At 32.4% G+C, this 16,115-nt stretch overlaps 6 protein-coding genes across 6 annotated transcripts; 3 read left to right on the top strand and 3 right to left on the bottom strand.

The window, feature by feature from the left end:
- Positions 1-104: 104 nt before the first annotated feature.
- On the bottom strand, positions 105-598 carry LOC143348576 (histone H2B). The gene has a single exon (XM_076779007.1). It carries the CDS (start codon positions 545-547, stop codon positions 176-178), a length of 372 nt encoding a protein of 123 aa, XP_076635122.1. The 5' UTR covers positions 548-598; the 3' UTR covers positions 105-175.
- A 1,610-nt stretch (positions 599-2,208) lies between these two features.
- LOC143344700 (histone H2A-like) lies at positions 2,209-3,971 on the top strand. The gene has a single exon (XM_076771050.1). It carries the CDS (start codon positions 2,365-2,367, stop codon positions 2,737-2,739), a length of 375 nt encoding a protein of 124 aa, XP_076627165.1. The 5' UTR covers positions 2,209-2,364; the 3' UTR covers positions 2,740-3,971.
- Positions 3,972-6,683: 2,712 nt separating this feature from the next.
- LOC143352119 (histone H3-like) lies at positions 6,684-7,325 on the bottom strand. The gene has a single exon (XM_076784433.1). The coding sequence runs from the start codon at positions 7,292-7,294 to the stop codon at positions 6,884-6,886; it is 411 nt and encodes a 136-aa protein (XP_076640548.1). The 5' UTR covers positions 7,295-7,325; the 3' UTR covers positions 6,684-6,883.
- A 171-nt stretch (positions 7,326-7,496) lies between these two features.
- LOC143347029 (histone H4) lies at positions 7,497-8,362 on the top strand. The gene has a single exon (XM_076775894.1). It carries the CDS (start codon positions 7,524-7,526, stop codon positions 7,833-7,835), a length of 312 nt encoding a protein of 103 aa, XP_076632009.1. The 5' UTR covers positions 7,497-7,523; the 3' UTR covers positions 7,836-8,362.
- A 446-nt stretch (positions 8,363-8,808) lies between these two features.
- On the top strand, positions 8,809-11,255 carry LOC143346973 (glycerate kinase). The gene is made up of 2 exons (XM_076775765.1): positions 8,809-8,976; positions 9,057-11,255. Exons 1-2 carry the CDS (start codon positions 8,936-8,938, stop codon positions 11,215-11,217), a joined length of 2,202 nt encoding a protein of 733 aa, XP_076631880.1. The 5' UTR covers positions 8,809-8,935; the 3' UTR covers positions 11,218-11,255.
- Positions 11,256-11,609: 354 nt separating this feature from the next.
- On the bottom strand, positions 11,610-16,004 carry LOC143346907 (small G protein signaling modulator 3 homolog). Its single transcript, XM_076775632.1, has 14 exons — positions 15,785-16,004; positions 15,404-15,585; positions 15,217-15,315; positions 14,966-15,129; positions 14,646-14,856; positions 14,437-14,567; positions 13,698-13,931; positions 13,541-13,635; positions 13,315-13,460; positions 13,088-13,185; positions 12,736-12,915; positions 12,254-12,675; positions 12,027-12,187; positions 11,610-11,961 (listed from the first exon to the last, which is right to left on the bottom strand). The coding sequence occupies exons 1-14, from the start codon at positions 15,851-15,853 to the stop codon at positions 11,769-11,771; spliced, it is 2,385 nt and encodes a 794-aa protein (XP_076631747.1). The 5' UTR covers positions 15,854-16,004; the 3' UTR covers positions 11,610-11,768.
- Between the last annotated feature and the right edge of the window lie 111 nt (positions 16,005-16,115).

Here is a 16,115-nt window from a genome sequence, read left to right as displayed (position 1 = left end):
AAAATGGAAGGGATTTTTTTGACAAGAGAGAAGAAAAAAAGAAAAGAGTTATGAAAAGAGAAATGAAAAGAGTTATCGAAAGTTTTCAATTTCAACACAAGAAAGATGTTCCACACGTATTTAATATTTGTTGGTCCTGAAAAGGACCGTTTTTGGATAGCAGAAAATATTCTGCTTATTTGGAGCTGGTATATTTAGTTACTGCTTTGGTGCCTTCACTGACTGCGTGTTTTGCCAGTTCACCAGGTAGTAACAGTCTTACTGCAGTTTGAATTTCCCGAGACGTAATTGTTGAACGTTTATTGTAATGCGCCAATCTTGAAGCTTCCGCTGCAATACGTTCGAAAACGTCATTGACGAAGCTGTTCATGATGCTCATTGCTTTGCTGGATATTCCAGTATCAGGATGAACTTGCTTGAGCACTTTGTAGATGTAAATTGCGTAACTTTCCTTCCTCCTCCTCTTCTTCTTCTTGTCGGTTTTATTAATATTCTTCTGAGCTTTACCAGCTTTCTTCACAGCTTTACCACTGACTTTCGGCGGCATGATGAAAGTTTAATGCTTTCGAATATTCAGAGACTGATAACTGTTCACTGAGCTCGGTGAGCGTCGAATGATTTTGTGGCGGTTGCGCGCCTCTTTTATGTACAGAAGCCGAGCCCACAGCTCGCCAATCACAGAGCTCCGTGAATATGATTGGTGCGGCGGTACTACCATGGCATTCTACACTGCGATTGATTTTGTACATACACATATCTAATAAATTTAAAGCATTTCTTATGAACTACAGTTTTTAAAATAATGTCTTATATTCAGTATAAAATTATTATTACTGTATTATTACAATTACACGATAGACCACAAAATAGAAAATTTGAGTAAAAGGAACTTCACTATTAAAAGAAATTTCGCGTATACTCTACGTTAATTTCAATAATGTTAACTGTAATTACATACAGATATAAGTTTAATATTTTATATTATCAAATTTCCAATACAATTACCTGCATATTAATATCCACTCTGTAACATCTATTTTAATTGTTCCTTATTTACAATACATATATTGTCACCCAATTCTACTTTCCGGTTTATGTTATATACTTTCAATTATTTTTATGTCAAAATTTATCTCGATTATGATGAAAAATTGTTTATTTTCATCCTTCCATTGTAGCACTTATTTTTTCTATCTTTCAGCGTAAAAAAAGACAGTTTTTCTATTTGTCATTACGTATATTAATCTTTTATTGATATTTTACAAAATATTGTGATACTCTTTTATCAGTAAACGAGTAATAATAAAGACGAAATATATTTGTGAAAGTGTCCTACTGATATATTACATTTTATATACAACAATAGGAACAATGATGAACAATTTTGAGTGTAAGCCACTGTATATAATGTAATAAAATAAATTAAACTAAATATTACTATTATTATTACTATTAGTTTTAAAATAAATATCTTCCTGACTCCTAACAATAAAACATCTGGCTCGCTCCTTGCAGCTTGAGAGGCAGATGTAAACCCTATGGGGTCCTATTGAAATTCGACCAGATGGCCATTCCATGATAGTATTATAGTAACGAATAAAATAATATTTGAAATAACGAAGTATTTTCTTTTCTCATTTCAATTGAAATACTTAACTTAAAACAGAAAGTAATAAATAACGATTGTTTAGTTTTCATAATAAATAATAAATATTTCATAATACATATTTCCTTTCAGTTATTTTATAAATGTTAAACTTGAATCAGATACAATATTCGAATCTAAAGAAAAATTAAAACTTATTTACAGAAAATTAGTTAAACTTCTTATTACTTTACAAATATAATACAAGGAACGGTACTAGAAAATTAATAAATTTCCTACTCTATGATTAAATAATTCTGACAGTGTTATTACAAACAATAATATTATATAGAAGATAAATTCTACAACAATTGTTTTAATATTTTATATAAAATATAATTGGATAAATGAGTGCTTAAATTTATGCAGTTTTTCAATCTGCAAGTATATACGCACATATGTTTGTATATTTATATATAAATTTAAGTTACTGTTATATTAATTATTGTAAGTATCAAAGAAAACATTAAATACAGTATCAAATTGACAAAAATTATGGTTATCCGACAAAATAATGAAAAATAATGGTGAACAGAAAGTAAAGTAGCTCCGCACCAATAAGAACGCTGCTTTTCTGTTATTGGTCGGCGCTACGCCATATAGCTACGTCATACGGCATATAAACGTAGCTCGAAACGTGCAAACCATCATTCCTGAATTGTATCGTGCTGAGTACGGTTGATTCGATTGTTTCTTTTTTGTTTCGTTGAAGCATAAAAATGTCTGGTCGTGGCAAAGGTGGCAAAGTTAAGTCGAAGGGAAGGTCTCGCTCGACTAGAGCTGGATTACAATTTCCCGTTGGACGTATTCATAGACTACTAAGAAGAGGCAATTATGCCGAACGTGTCGGTGCAGGCGCACCAGTTTATTTGGCTGCAGTTATGGAATATTTGGCTGCAGAAGTTTTGGAATTGACTGGAAATGCAGCACGAGATAATAAGAAGACAAGAATTATTCCAAGACACGTACAACTTGCTGTTCGCAATGACGAGGAGTTGAATAAACTCTTATCTGGAGTCACTATTACTCAAGGAGGTGTTTTACCGAATATTCAAGCAGCACTTCTACCAAAGAAAACCGAGAAGAAAGCTTAATTGAAAATAATTCAATACCCCACAATGGCCCTTATCAGGGCCCCACATTTTAAAACGAAGGAACTTCTCTATTTATATTTGCCGAACAAATTTCATAGACTTGTTTTTATTTCTTACTTTAGTAACCTAGGTTTGTTAAAATCAAATAGGATTCTAATTAAAATTCAAGTTAAATTCATTTTTTAAATATCTCGTGAGTTTTTAAAATTAAAAATATTCTACGTTGTGTACTCGATTATGTTTAGAAAAACATTGCTGCAGATTATTACATACCTTGATATGATTGAAGGCAGTAGAGAATCGTCGTCAAAAGAGCAACTACCGGTTAGATTAGAGATGACGAACTGGCGGTTGCAAGCCAGTTGTAGCTTCTTTCCTGTTCCGCGCAAGCGTAGAAAAACTGCCCCCAATGGGACCCCCAACTTGGAACAAAGGCTCGCTCCGCTCGCAGGCTACCTAACTATTGAGGAACCTGATGGTTGGAGAATCGGTTGGTTTGTACAGTCAGACACGAAAGTTTTCATACATAATGGTATGGGGTACAATTGCAGCGTTCGAAACAGGAAATTTAGTATTTGTTTAGTATTATTGAAGATATGGATTGCCTGGAATTTTTGAATATATTACGAGATACTTTGCTAACCTCAATCAAATATTTAAGCATGGAAAATGAATGAATCTTCTAACAGGATAACAATCCGAATCATACGGCTCTGGTTATTATTGAGCACATTTGAGCAGAATTAAGTAATAGAATTAAAAAATATCATTACAGATGAAAAATCTTTAAAAATTTATTTACAAGAGGTTTGAAATGAAATTATTCCAAATATTACAAAAACATTAATTTTGTCGATGCTAAGGTTACAGGCTGTTATTGATGAAAAAGGAGGACCAACAAAATAATAATACAATATTAAGTTCAATCTTTTTTTAGTTTTATGTAGATATCATAAATGTATGAACTCTTTCGCGGTTTAATATTTTACATTCTTTTACGTCTTTCTGTTAATAAGTTTAATAAATAATCTTATTTCTTTAACACGTTTCTAAATTTAATTAACCCACAATTTTGTATAAAAAACATATCTCAAATTACTATATTTGCTATAATAATTAAAATTTGTGAACTATATGAAGACTTTTGAGACATACTGTATATACAGGGTGTTCGTTCTAACGGTCGCAACGATGTTTGAGGCATTTACATCTGACAAAATGATTTTTGGAATAAAGATTAATGAGCATTTATTTTCAGGAGAACAAAGAGCAATAATAAAATTATTTGACAAAAAGTTCAGATCGTCTTGACTTTTTTAAATAGCACTGTTACTGTAGTTTGGAATTTTCCGTTCCAACGCGAGCCTGCTCCGAAAGCAGGCCTAGAATAAGGTGCCTTTGTCCTGCATGCGAAGGGACCGACGTTAAACATTTCGGCGTCGGGCTGTCGCCGGGTTTTTCGAAGAAGGGGCAGTCGTAAAAACGCGTACAAAGACGACGGTCAGAAAAGTCGGAACAACGTGTGTCGAAGACACTAACAATAAAGCCGGGGGTATACGAGCGTTAAAATGACGGACGTCAATTTCAACGGCTATTACGGCAAGTCAACGCTTGTGTAATCTGCTGCATTTCTCGGTATACAATGGAAAACCGTGCGTCGACGTATCCCACGTGTGTTCTAACATAAATACGTCGATGAAAAATCAATGCACGTTGCAATGGACGTTCGTAATGTGTGGTCTCTAAGGTTAGGGGCACACAAGCATCGAAACGACGTACGTTTCTATGTTCTTCCTTGTCTTACAATTGAAACAACGAAGACAAACAAGATCGGCGTTCCTATGTTTTTTCTATTGTAAGACAAGAAAGGCCATAAAAACGGATTTCATTTCGACGCTCGTGTGCCCCCGGCCTAATATACGACAATGTATTTCTACAACGGACGTTTGTAACGTTGTAACTTCCGTTGCAACGAACATCGTTTTAACGCCTCGTGCGCCCCCGGTCTAAGGCGATTAATATTGGAACTATCACATTAGTCAAAAAGACTGATTTTACAATTTTATTTAAAAATTCCTATTTCGGGTTATATCTTTTTGCCGCAATGATTTAATGACTTTTGCAGAGATAATTAAAGGAGTAATATAATGAATTTTATTTTTGTTTTATTTATTCCACATCAAAATAATTTTGTATCATGGCTACTTATACTAATACTGTTGGTTTGTCCCTTTCAAAAGAGAAAGTTTTCTTTCCTTGACAAAGCCATCAACGCGTGTGTTGCGTTTCGCGTTTCGAGATACAAGTCAAGAGGGTGCAGCTGTGACCCTTCCTTGGCTTGTTTAGACAAAGAATAGGACCGATTGGGTCTGAGGGTACGGGACGATTTTTCGTCACTGACCTTATTCTGGATGTTTCTTTCGAACTGTGCAGACGTGCCTTCCAAGTGTTTCAAATAATATTAAAGCTTAGTTAAAAGGAATTTCGAACAAATAGTTTTTTATTCCACCACCTATTTCCAATAAATACCAATCAAAATGACTGGTACTTGTCAAAGTGTAAAAGGGACCTATGTTTACCGAAACCGAATTCGTTTATTTAGATCATTTATTAAATCTTTAGATAGATTTATGAATGTTTTGTTATGAAATTTTGAATGGCAAAACAATTGAAAACCTCTGAATTATTGCAAAAACTGAACAATATACCAATGGAATGCCCTAATATCCAAAAAAGGTGAATTCTATGACTGTAAAAAAAGTGAACCAGAAGAAAATGAAATTAAATTTTATAGTGAGAATAATGATAATGAGATTATAGACAAAGAAAATGTTCAGGAGTCTTCAGACAGTGAATTAGAAGATAAAATACTTTGAATTTATGTAAAAGAAGATGTGTTTGGGTACTTTCAAATTCTGAAGATGAAAATGGAAATGAAAGCATACAAGATTATCAAAATGAAATTGCCACAGATGAAAATAGTTGGGGAAAAATACAAGAAGGGTCCACTACTAGAAGATTGAATTTTATAATAAAACTAAATTTGGTGTAAACTTTGCAGACCAAATGAAAACTTTGCAGACAAAGAAATATAGTATCAAATCAGGATTAAGAAGATGGCCACTTCAAGTATTTTTCAACATTTTAGATTTAGCTAGTATAAATACCTGGATCTTGTATAAGGAGACAACAGCTGAGAAGATATCCAGAAAAGATTTTATGTTTCAGCTAACAGATGAACTTGCCACTGAAAATGTAAAACCAAGAATAGAATCATGAGAATCTGATGTCCAAAGTAAAAGTGTCTTCAAAGAGCACACCTTGGTTCATGTAAATGGTGTCAGATAGGGTATTGTAATAATAATAAGACTACCACCATTTGTAATAGCTGTAAAAAATATGTATGCGGAAAATGCAGTCAGAAAAAAAACTACGTTTGTAAGAAATGTGATGTGTTATACCTATTTTTGACATCTCAACAACGAATAGTAGATAGTGGGATTTTTCGTTAACCCTGGGTTAGGTAAAAGACGTTGTAAACATACACGTGGTGCGCAAATGTCTGTCTCGTTCTTTCATTCCCTTACACTATCTCTTTTGTTAGGAAAATAAAATAAATAAGCTGGAATAACTGGTTTGTACCGACGTTCAGTTAAGGCATGGACGTACCCTAAAATACTAACAGAACATTTATCGCTAACTCAGGGGGGAATTTCCTGTGAAAACATCTGGCACGCACCGTGTGACCCTTATTCTACATATGTATATATCAGTGCTTCCCAACCTTTTCTACATCATGGTGCACTTAAGTAAGGCTAATATTACAAAGGACAAGCTACAATAATCCCAAATAATTCCTAGAGTATACGATCTACAAAAAAGTATTTTATATAAAAATTATTCAAATTATTTAATATTGTCGAAAATATGAGTAATAGATTTAGTTACGATTTATTATAGTTATGTTAGTTTTTTTTTACCAAAACGAAGTAGTAGTAGTTAGAAATTAATCAAATTTAAAGACGTCTTTTCTAAGTTTTCTCACTAAATAGAAAGGTTTCTTTGTAAGATTCAGAGTATTCCTTTGTTTAATAATGTGTTGGCCCTAAAAAGGGCCGGTTTTTAGCATTAACTCGTAATGCGCTTATGCACGTTCGCCACGAATACGACGAGCTAGTTGAATATCTTTGGGCATGATGGTAACACGTTTGGCGTGGATAGCACATAAATTCGTATCTTCGAACAATCCAACAAGATAAGCTTCACTAGATTCTTGGAGGGCCATTACTGCTGAACTTTGGAAACGAAGATCAGTTTTAAAATCTTGAGCGATCTCACGTACAAGTCGTTGGAACGGTAACTTTCTAACCAACAATTCGGTACTTTTTTGGTAGCGACGAATTTCTCGAAGTGCCACAGTTCCTGGTCTGTAACGATGAGGTTTCTTCACACCACCGGTAGCAGGAGCACTTTTACGAGCAGCTTTCGTAGCTAATTGTTTCCGCGGTGCTTTACCTCCTGTCGATTTACGTGCAGTTTGCTTAGTACGTGCCATATTTGTAACGAACAAAGTAACCTTCTCTACCAAAGACTCTCTCAATTTTGATGAACGCCACTAGTGCGCCCTTTTTATATACACTCGAGAACAAAACAGCTGCTTCTGATTGGTTAGTGGAGGAGTGGTGGGGAGACGTGAACGCTCCCTATATAACGACCCCATATGGGCGCTAGATGACATATTCGATTTGGTACTTGAGTTGAAAAGTAGTAAATATATTCTCATCATGACTGGTCGTGGAAAGGGAGGAAAAGGTTTGGGAAAAGGAGGTGCGAAGAGACATAGAAAAGTACTTCGTGATAACATCCAGGGTATTACCAAACCTGCTATTCGACGATTGGCAAGACGTGGAGGTGTGAAGAGAATCTCTGGTTTGATTTATGAAGAAACTCGAGGAGTTCTTAAGGTATTCCTTGAAAACGTGATCCGTGATGCTGTTACCTATACAGAGCATGCGAAAAGGAAAACTGTAACTGCAATGGATGTGGTCTATGCTCTGAAACGTCAAGGAAGAACTCTCTACGGATTTGGTGGTTAAATTTTCCCAACAAATTCCAAAACAATCGGCTCTTTTCAGAGCCACAAATCATTAAACGTAAAAACAATCTCTGCGTTCAAATTTTGATTTTAAGCAAACTAATCAAACATTTTTATATTTAATAGCAGTTACAGTGTTAATACTTATTTATTTAGTATATTTATTAGCTTTAAGTGACAAAAAAAATAGTGTTGCGAGAATATTAATCCACTTTACATCTATATGTATAAATAATTTCGTTCAATATATATCTTGTAAGAAGTGTAATATAACTGTATGTATAAAAATGTATAATCGAGGAATGTTGACACGAGAAAAGATCGTTATCGTGGTGTCGTGTATCGATGGTAGAATTGTTTAGATTAAACTGAAGTACGCCTGATGATCGAATTATTTAGGTTTTGGTTGAAATGCAGTCGGGGATCTGTTTCTTGAACGTACACAGCAAACGTGTAACCCTCCGTGTCTGATCTTCTTTGTTTGGATTAGATATAAGTTGAGAGTTGAGAGGGTTCAAGTGGTTCGACTTCGGCGGCAGAGAGCAGAGACACTCTGCATTGAACTAGCGTCGAGAGTAGTCGCTTATGATTTTTTTTACGTTTATGTTCTTTTATGTGCTTTTTGTCGAATAGTTATTATAATTTTAAATAATACGGTTTATATATTAAAGTTAAAAGTGTCTAAAAGTTTGAATTCGTATACCAGTTATTTCCATTCCTGATATTTTATAATATATCTCATTTGTTTGCTGTATTTATGCATATAGTATAGAATATAGTTTAAATATGACGTATAGTTTTACATTCAGCATTTGTAATTTATAAATTCATAGCAAGTGTTACAAAAATCTACTAAAAATAATGCAATTTTTTAATGTTACAATACATCTCGAAATTTTATATTAAAAACGTATCTTGTAATATCGATCAATTCAAATAAAAAATTAACCAGTTATAATTAAATAGTTATAAATTGTAAATGTAATATACGTAAATGAATAAATTGAAACAAGTTTGCGAATAGATTTATAAGATTATGAGTTTTATCTGATAAGTGTAAGGAATGAGAAAGTATATCTAAAGTATATTTGTGATTTAAAAATGCGTTATAGTAGAGCATTACGTAAATACGCACAATACAGGCAAGTGTTTTAATAGTTCCTAACAACGCAAATATTATATTGCTTTTATATTTCTTAATGGTTTTTTGACGTTTTTTCAGTAATCTGACTCTCTTTAAACCTAACCTATTAAAATTCGTAAAATTTTCAAGTAAAAACATGTCTACAGATATAAAAATACTAGAAGAAACTAAATTAATTTTGAAAGATATGTATTTTGCTGGTGTTAAAGCAGTTTCACCAAAAACTCTAATAGTAAATAAAGTTAAATTTAAAGATGGAATTTTACAAGTTGGCGATCAAAGTTTTGAATTGAAAGAAAATGTTTATTTAGTTGGTTTTGGTAAAGCTGTGATGAATATGTCAATAGTTCTGGAGCACATGCTTGGTAATTATTTGAAGAAAGGTATAGTTAGTGTGCCTTCTGCATCAACAGACGCAATGTGGGAATCTGAAGACAAATCTTATTTTCCTAAATTGGCAACTGGCGTGGTAGAATATCGCGAAGGTAGTGTAAATAATCAACCAGATGACAGGTGTCTGAACACAACGCATGATATTATAGATTTAGTAGAATCTTTAACAGAAAATGATACTTTAATTGTATTAATATCGGGTGGAGGTTCCGCATTACTTTATATGCCGAGAGCAATAATTGATCGTGAAGATAAATTGCTGCTCTGTAAAATGGTTCAAAATTCAGGTGCCGATATCAAAGAATTGAACACAGTAAGAATGAAATTATCTATGGTAAAAGGCGGTGGTTTAGCTAGAATGGCATTTCCAGCTTCCGTTATTACTTTGATTTTATCTGATATTGTTGGTGATCCTATAGACTTAATTGCTAGTGGTCCAACAGTGTATAATAACAAAGTACCTAGGCATGTAATAAATGTATTAAAGAAATATGACCTGTTTGATAAACTAGAAGGAGATGTGAAAAAAGTTATAATATCCAAGGAAACTTTTAAGGATAAGCCATTATTGACTGGCAAAGGGAAAAGAAGGGCATTTAAACATGTAAATAATATTATTTTGGGAAATAATGAAGTGGCAGTTGAAGCAACTGCTTTTGAAGCACAGCGTAAAAAGCTAACTCCGATTATATTACGAACTGATGTTACAGGCAATGTACAAGATGTAAGTTCAGCTTATGCTCTTATAACAAGTTTAATATGTCTTGTATTAGATAAAACATTGAAGAAAGAAGAATTCTTCGAACAAGTAAAAGATATTCCCATACTTTCATTGCCTGCTACTAAAGTAGATGAAATTTATAATTTGATTGAAAATGTGAGTAGCGAGGGAGTAGTATTGATTGGAGGAGGGGAACCAACAGTAATAGTTAAAGGTGAAGGAAAGGGTGGCAGAAATCAAGAACTAGCATTGCATTTCTCTTTAGACTGGTTGGCAAAGATTAAGAGTAATCCCCGATTTGCCGAATATGATGTAATAATGTTAAGTGCAGGTACAGATGGTCAAGATGGTCCAACTGATGCAGCAGGAGCATTTGGCTATCCTGCTATTGGACCAATAATTCATGATTTATATACAAAGGCAAAAATGTTAGCTTCAGAAGGTATAAATCAATTACGAATGAAGAAAGAGGCTATCAAAAAGAAAGAAGAAGAACGACAACAATTAGAACAGCAACGGCCTCAAGAAATATGTAAAAGACATGAATTGAGTGGCTTTGTAATAATAAAAAAGGATGAGACAGAAAACAAAGTACAAGGCGACAAAGTAACGGAAAAAAAAAATGCTTCTGATGCAGAAGATGTAGATGATATGGAAGATGTACTTCCGTTGATATATCGAGTAATGGAAGTGGAACGTATGTTGCCTGAAAATGCTTTAAACGATAACGATACATATAATTTATATTCACGATTTAAAAAAGGTTCAGACATACTGAAAACTGGTTTCACAGGCACTAATGTTATGGATTTACATTTTATTTACATCAAAAAACGAAAGTGCGATTGTAAAATGAATTTTCTCGAAAAAGAGATATTTGAAAATTCTTTAGATAATCATGATTTGTATATTGATCCTTCAACTATTGAAAGATACAGAAAAATGCGTGAACGGATGACTTTTGATTGGGACGATTACTTAGCTAGACCATCACATATTATCAAAGATAAGGTTGAGCAATTAAATATAAAAATTATTGATGATAATTTAGCAGAACCGTGTTGCCGCAGAGATAGAAAATTTTCACTTACGAATCATTTACAGGACGAAAAATTACTACTGTGATATATTTTATATAATTTAATAAATTATTTTAGTATAAATTAAGAGTTTTATATACTAAAAAAAGTACATATGTAATAATCACAATGTAATTATACATTGAATAAATAATATCATCATGCAAATTATCATCAAAAGTTTTAAAAATATAAAATGCAGTGATTACCATGTTGATTATTTAAGCATGTGATTAATCCATCATTCACTTAACGACGTCTTTTTTTAGCTAGAAGAGCAACATGTAATATACATGTATTCATACATATATATATATACAATATACAATTCGTATTACATTGCAATAAATTAGTTTAGTAACAAATTAGATAATTAAAATTCTGACATTTGTTTACGACTAACATTAAAGCTGAAATAATTTAACTGTGATACATAAAAATGTGAAAGTATTATGTTATTGTATTTTCATGTGACATGCATATAGACTTTCACACATACACATACACAATGTACATTCTAATATTTTTTGTTGCTGGTGCATGTGATACGCGAGAAATATGTAATACAAATGTTATTAATATTTCTCATATCGTGCGCTAAAGATCCCAACTAAATAAATGATGTTTAACTAGCATGTCGCGGACACCATCTTTTAAAGGTTGCGACTGTTCCTTCTTAGGTGGTAATTCCCAATCCGGATTTAAATTAAATGCAAATTGACTTAATATTCTCAATTCGCATTTAATTTGTACCCATCCAGGACTGTTTATAAAACTCCATGGTTGATACCTAAAAAATGTGTGATATATAAATTATGCAAATGACTTTATCTATGCTTATTCAATATTTGTTACCATTTTTGTACAATCTCCACACAAGAACATAAAACTTCGAGCCATAAGTGTAACACTTGTTCATTTAATCCCAGACAAATGAGAGACCGTAATTTTACATCCATTTGTGCATGTGCATTATCGTGTGTTAAATTTATTGATTGAACGCATCGATATAATAACTATAATAAAAATTATTTTATACAGAATATGTAAATTATTATAAAATTATTAAGGATTATTATTACCTCTTCTGGTGTAAGAACTTTGCCGTCTTCGTCCAATCTGTATGTTTTGCATAGTACTAATCTGCTATAAACGGAATTGAAATCTTTTTCTACTTCTCTGTTTGAAGCTTCTTCTATAAAAAGCCATGGATGACAAGGTCCGCCTAAAAACGACGGTCTACGCATTCCATGTTCTAATACTGCTTTTATAGCAGGGCATAAAGTTCCTCTAACTAAATCAGTTACAGCTTCGCTAACCGCATCATCTCCAGCACATGTGTATTGTTTACTTCTTTCATCTAATAATTCTACAAATTTCGCAGGGAACCACCCCCTTAATCCGTTGAGTTCTCCAACCCAACAATGTTCATCTTTCTGACTTAAAATGGTGATTATATCATTTTTTCGGAAACCTAATTCATCATCGTCATGTCTTTCGAAATCTGTAATAGAATGAAATTTATATTAATTACAAATTAATGATTTCATTTACGTTGAAATACCTAATAGTGCTTTGGCTCTTCTCTTTCTAGTACGTGATACATTAACATAATTATCATGATCCTTTGCATGACTCTCCATAGTGTAATCTGCGATAAGTATAATAGTACTTAATTTTGGATCGACATTTATAAAATGTCTAGCAACTTGCAAAACAGCTTCTCTTAAATCCACCAATATTTCTGAAATATGTATTATACTTAACCTTTAATTAAGTCACGTATCCACCGACCATGCAGCTCGTAAATCTTTGCCGCGAATGCACGATACGTATATAGTCAGAATGAACAACTTGTGAACGCATGATCAGTGCATAGACGGTCTCAATAAATTACGTCTAACGTGTTTACGTACCAGTTTGACGAATATTTTTTGATTTTGCATCATCTTCATTTTCGTAATTTCCAAATAAGAATGTTTGCAGCATCGATTTAGTTCTTTTCATTTGACGCCTTCATAAAAATGTAGATAATTATAACAAAAATACTCGAACGTATTTTTAAAAACTATGTACGTTTACTTAATATTTTCAAACTTTAATTATGTATGATCACTTAAAATTTTAGCCATAGATAATGTACCTATTGAGATGCTGTTTTGGTAAATTTAGTACAGCATCAGGATTACCTATTAATCCTCCCTGAAGAGCCATTAAATATGCTAAATGTCTACGTCTGTGAGTTTCAACCAGAACGTCTGTTAATGATCCACTTACTTCTAAAGATACCTAAAAAACAATAATTCTAAGTAACAGCAATTTCATATAATAAAAAAAAGTATCATTTGAAATTTTAAACAATAACTTACATTAAATAATTGTTCTACATCGTCGATATCTCCCGGTATATCTGAGAGAGCATTAAATATTTGTGCAGAATTTTCCAGTTGTCTTAATTCAGATTCTGAAGAAATATTAAATATTACATCGTGTAAAAAATGTATTATACTTGTAATGAATACATACCTTTAAATTTTAACATTCCAAGTGTAACTTGAAATAAAACTATAGATCCATCAAAAAGAAACATATCCCATATCCGTAGTAATATTTTCATATGTACAACAGATGCAAACAAAGTTAGGAACCAGTGTAAGGATATTAAACTTAGCTCTATGTCATGTTGAACCAGAACCTGATCTATATCAGGAAGATAATTAGATACTAATGTACGAAGTACTCTTTGGTCAGCTTGAATACCTGTGTAATATTAAAAAATTAAAAATATATTTTCTGTGTTATCGTTTATTACAGTCTTGGCTAAATTGTGACTCGCGGGCCATATGCGATCCCCGGCATTATTTTGATATTTGCGGCAACAGACTGTCGAATTTCAAAAGTTGAAGAGAGGTAGATCTTTCAGAAAATTCTGTCTTTTTTTGGAGAGTGCAAATGAAATAGAAATGATTAGAAAGACAGATTTAAAAGCATAAAAGTATTTGGTCATCTAGACAAGTGGGAAGCCAGTTCCAAGAACTGGTGGGGATAGCAATCGGGCAATTTTCAAGGCATCACAGTATTGTTCCTTTTAGACTTAAATAGAAACGGAGGCAAAAATTCTCACAAATTGATTCATCACTGTGACGTTTTTCCTTTCTCTTTAGTTTACACAACACTTCACAAGTTTTTGATTACAGAAATTAGCCCGCGAGGTCATTTATATTGAACAGACCTAATGTGTTATATTGATTTTATAGTATATTACCCAATAATGTTGAAGAATAGTAAGATGCTGGCAGTAAATCTTCTACTATTGTAGCCATCATCCAAAACGCATCTTCTTCCTCTAAGAGTAATAAGAGAGAAGCTGCTATTATTCCTGTACCTTGACAGTACCTTTAGAGAATAAATAGATAATTAAAATAGAGTAATAAAATAAGAATATTGTAATAATAGTTAACAAAGTACTATTACCCAATATCAGGATATAACCAAGCAAGGGCTCGCATAACGCGTCTCAAACGTGGTATTCCAGTACTATGAAGATGACTAAAACATGCATTGGCAGGCATAATACGAAGTAGATCCTTTTCTATCTGTTTATTAGTCATTAAAGCGTCATTATCTGATGTTTTTACTATATCTTTGTACATTATTTCAGTGGAACATTTTTTTTGTAATGCTCCTGTAACAGGTCAAATATTATAATTATATATTATAAAATACTATGATTCTAAATTATTAAAATATTACAATTCAAAACATTTTGTTTTATAATATATAATATATATTACCTGACATTCTCATCCAAATTTGGGGCCTAAGCGAATGAGGTACACCATGACGGACCATATCACGCAGTTTATCTGTACGAGGTAATCTCCTATCCAAATTTTGCCATGAAATTTCTGTTACTTCTTTATTATGACTAAATTCTAATAGAGCAACCCATTGTAACCTAAATACATAAAGTTAATTTTTATTATAAGGTATAGCATAATAGAAGTATACGATATATATATGTATGTATTAATTGTCTTTGTACCTATGTTGGGGATCCTCAACAAATGGAATACCTAACAATTTTTTTGAGCTTTGCTCTGGACCATCTTCCTCTTCCACACGAAAGCCAAATTCATCAAACCTAATGTATTTCATCATATTAAATCGACTATTAATATATTTTCGCATATCTAAATGATACTTTACACGAAGTAATTTATAAAAACTACCTATACTCTGGTTGCGAATTAGGATCGTCTGGTTGATTTAATTTAGCTAAAATGTCTTGGGGCCACATGGATGGCGTCAAAGCAGAAAATGGACCCCCAGGAGCAGGGGATAAAATTTCTCCGCATAATCCTGTGACTTCCACTTCAAATTCATCTTCAGACATAGCTGTCTCCAATTTTTTCTGAAAAGCAGAATAATAAACAAATTTGAATTAGTAAGAAATTGACAGATGTGTACCAACATTTATTAGTTCGGTACAAATGAAATATTCTACAGGAATTTTTAGGTGAATGAATACATAGATTTTTGTATATTGTATTTGTTAGAAAAAAATTGATATATTGTAAGTTTATTCAAATTAAATATATTAAAATATTTACATTATGATCTTCTTTTCCAACATAACCTTCATGATCACGAACATTGAACAAAGATTTAGCGATATCCATTTCACCAAAATTTAAGATATTTGTACTTCTTATTTTTTAATAAACACGACCTTCTTTTAATTGTATTATACTAGTTTTACGATATTACACCTGTCATATTTAATAAATATTAATCTTCGAACAGTGTTGACACTATTGACAGCTCCGCATGTATTTATGTACTTCGCCATCTGACGATGCTGACATTAAATTAAACCGATAACGAGGCAGTACAAACATTTAAACCTATTGCATCAATATGAAATTTGTGAGTTTTATTTAA

This window comes from Colletes latitarsis, chromosome 1, assembly GCF_051014445.1.
Source record: "Colletes latitarsis isolate SP2378_abdomen chromosome 1, iyColLati1, whole genome shotgun sequence".
Classification (NCBI taxonomy): domain Eukaryota; kingdom Metazoa; phylum Arthropoda; class Insecta; order Hymenoptera; family Colletidae; genus Colletes; species Colletes latitarsis.
This window is presented reverse-complemented; position numbering and strand designations above follow the sequence as displayed.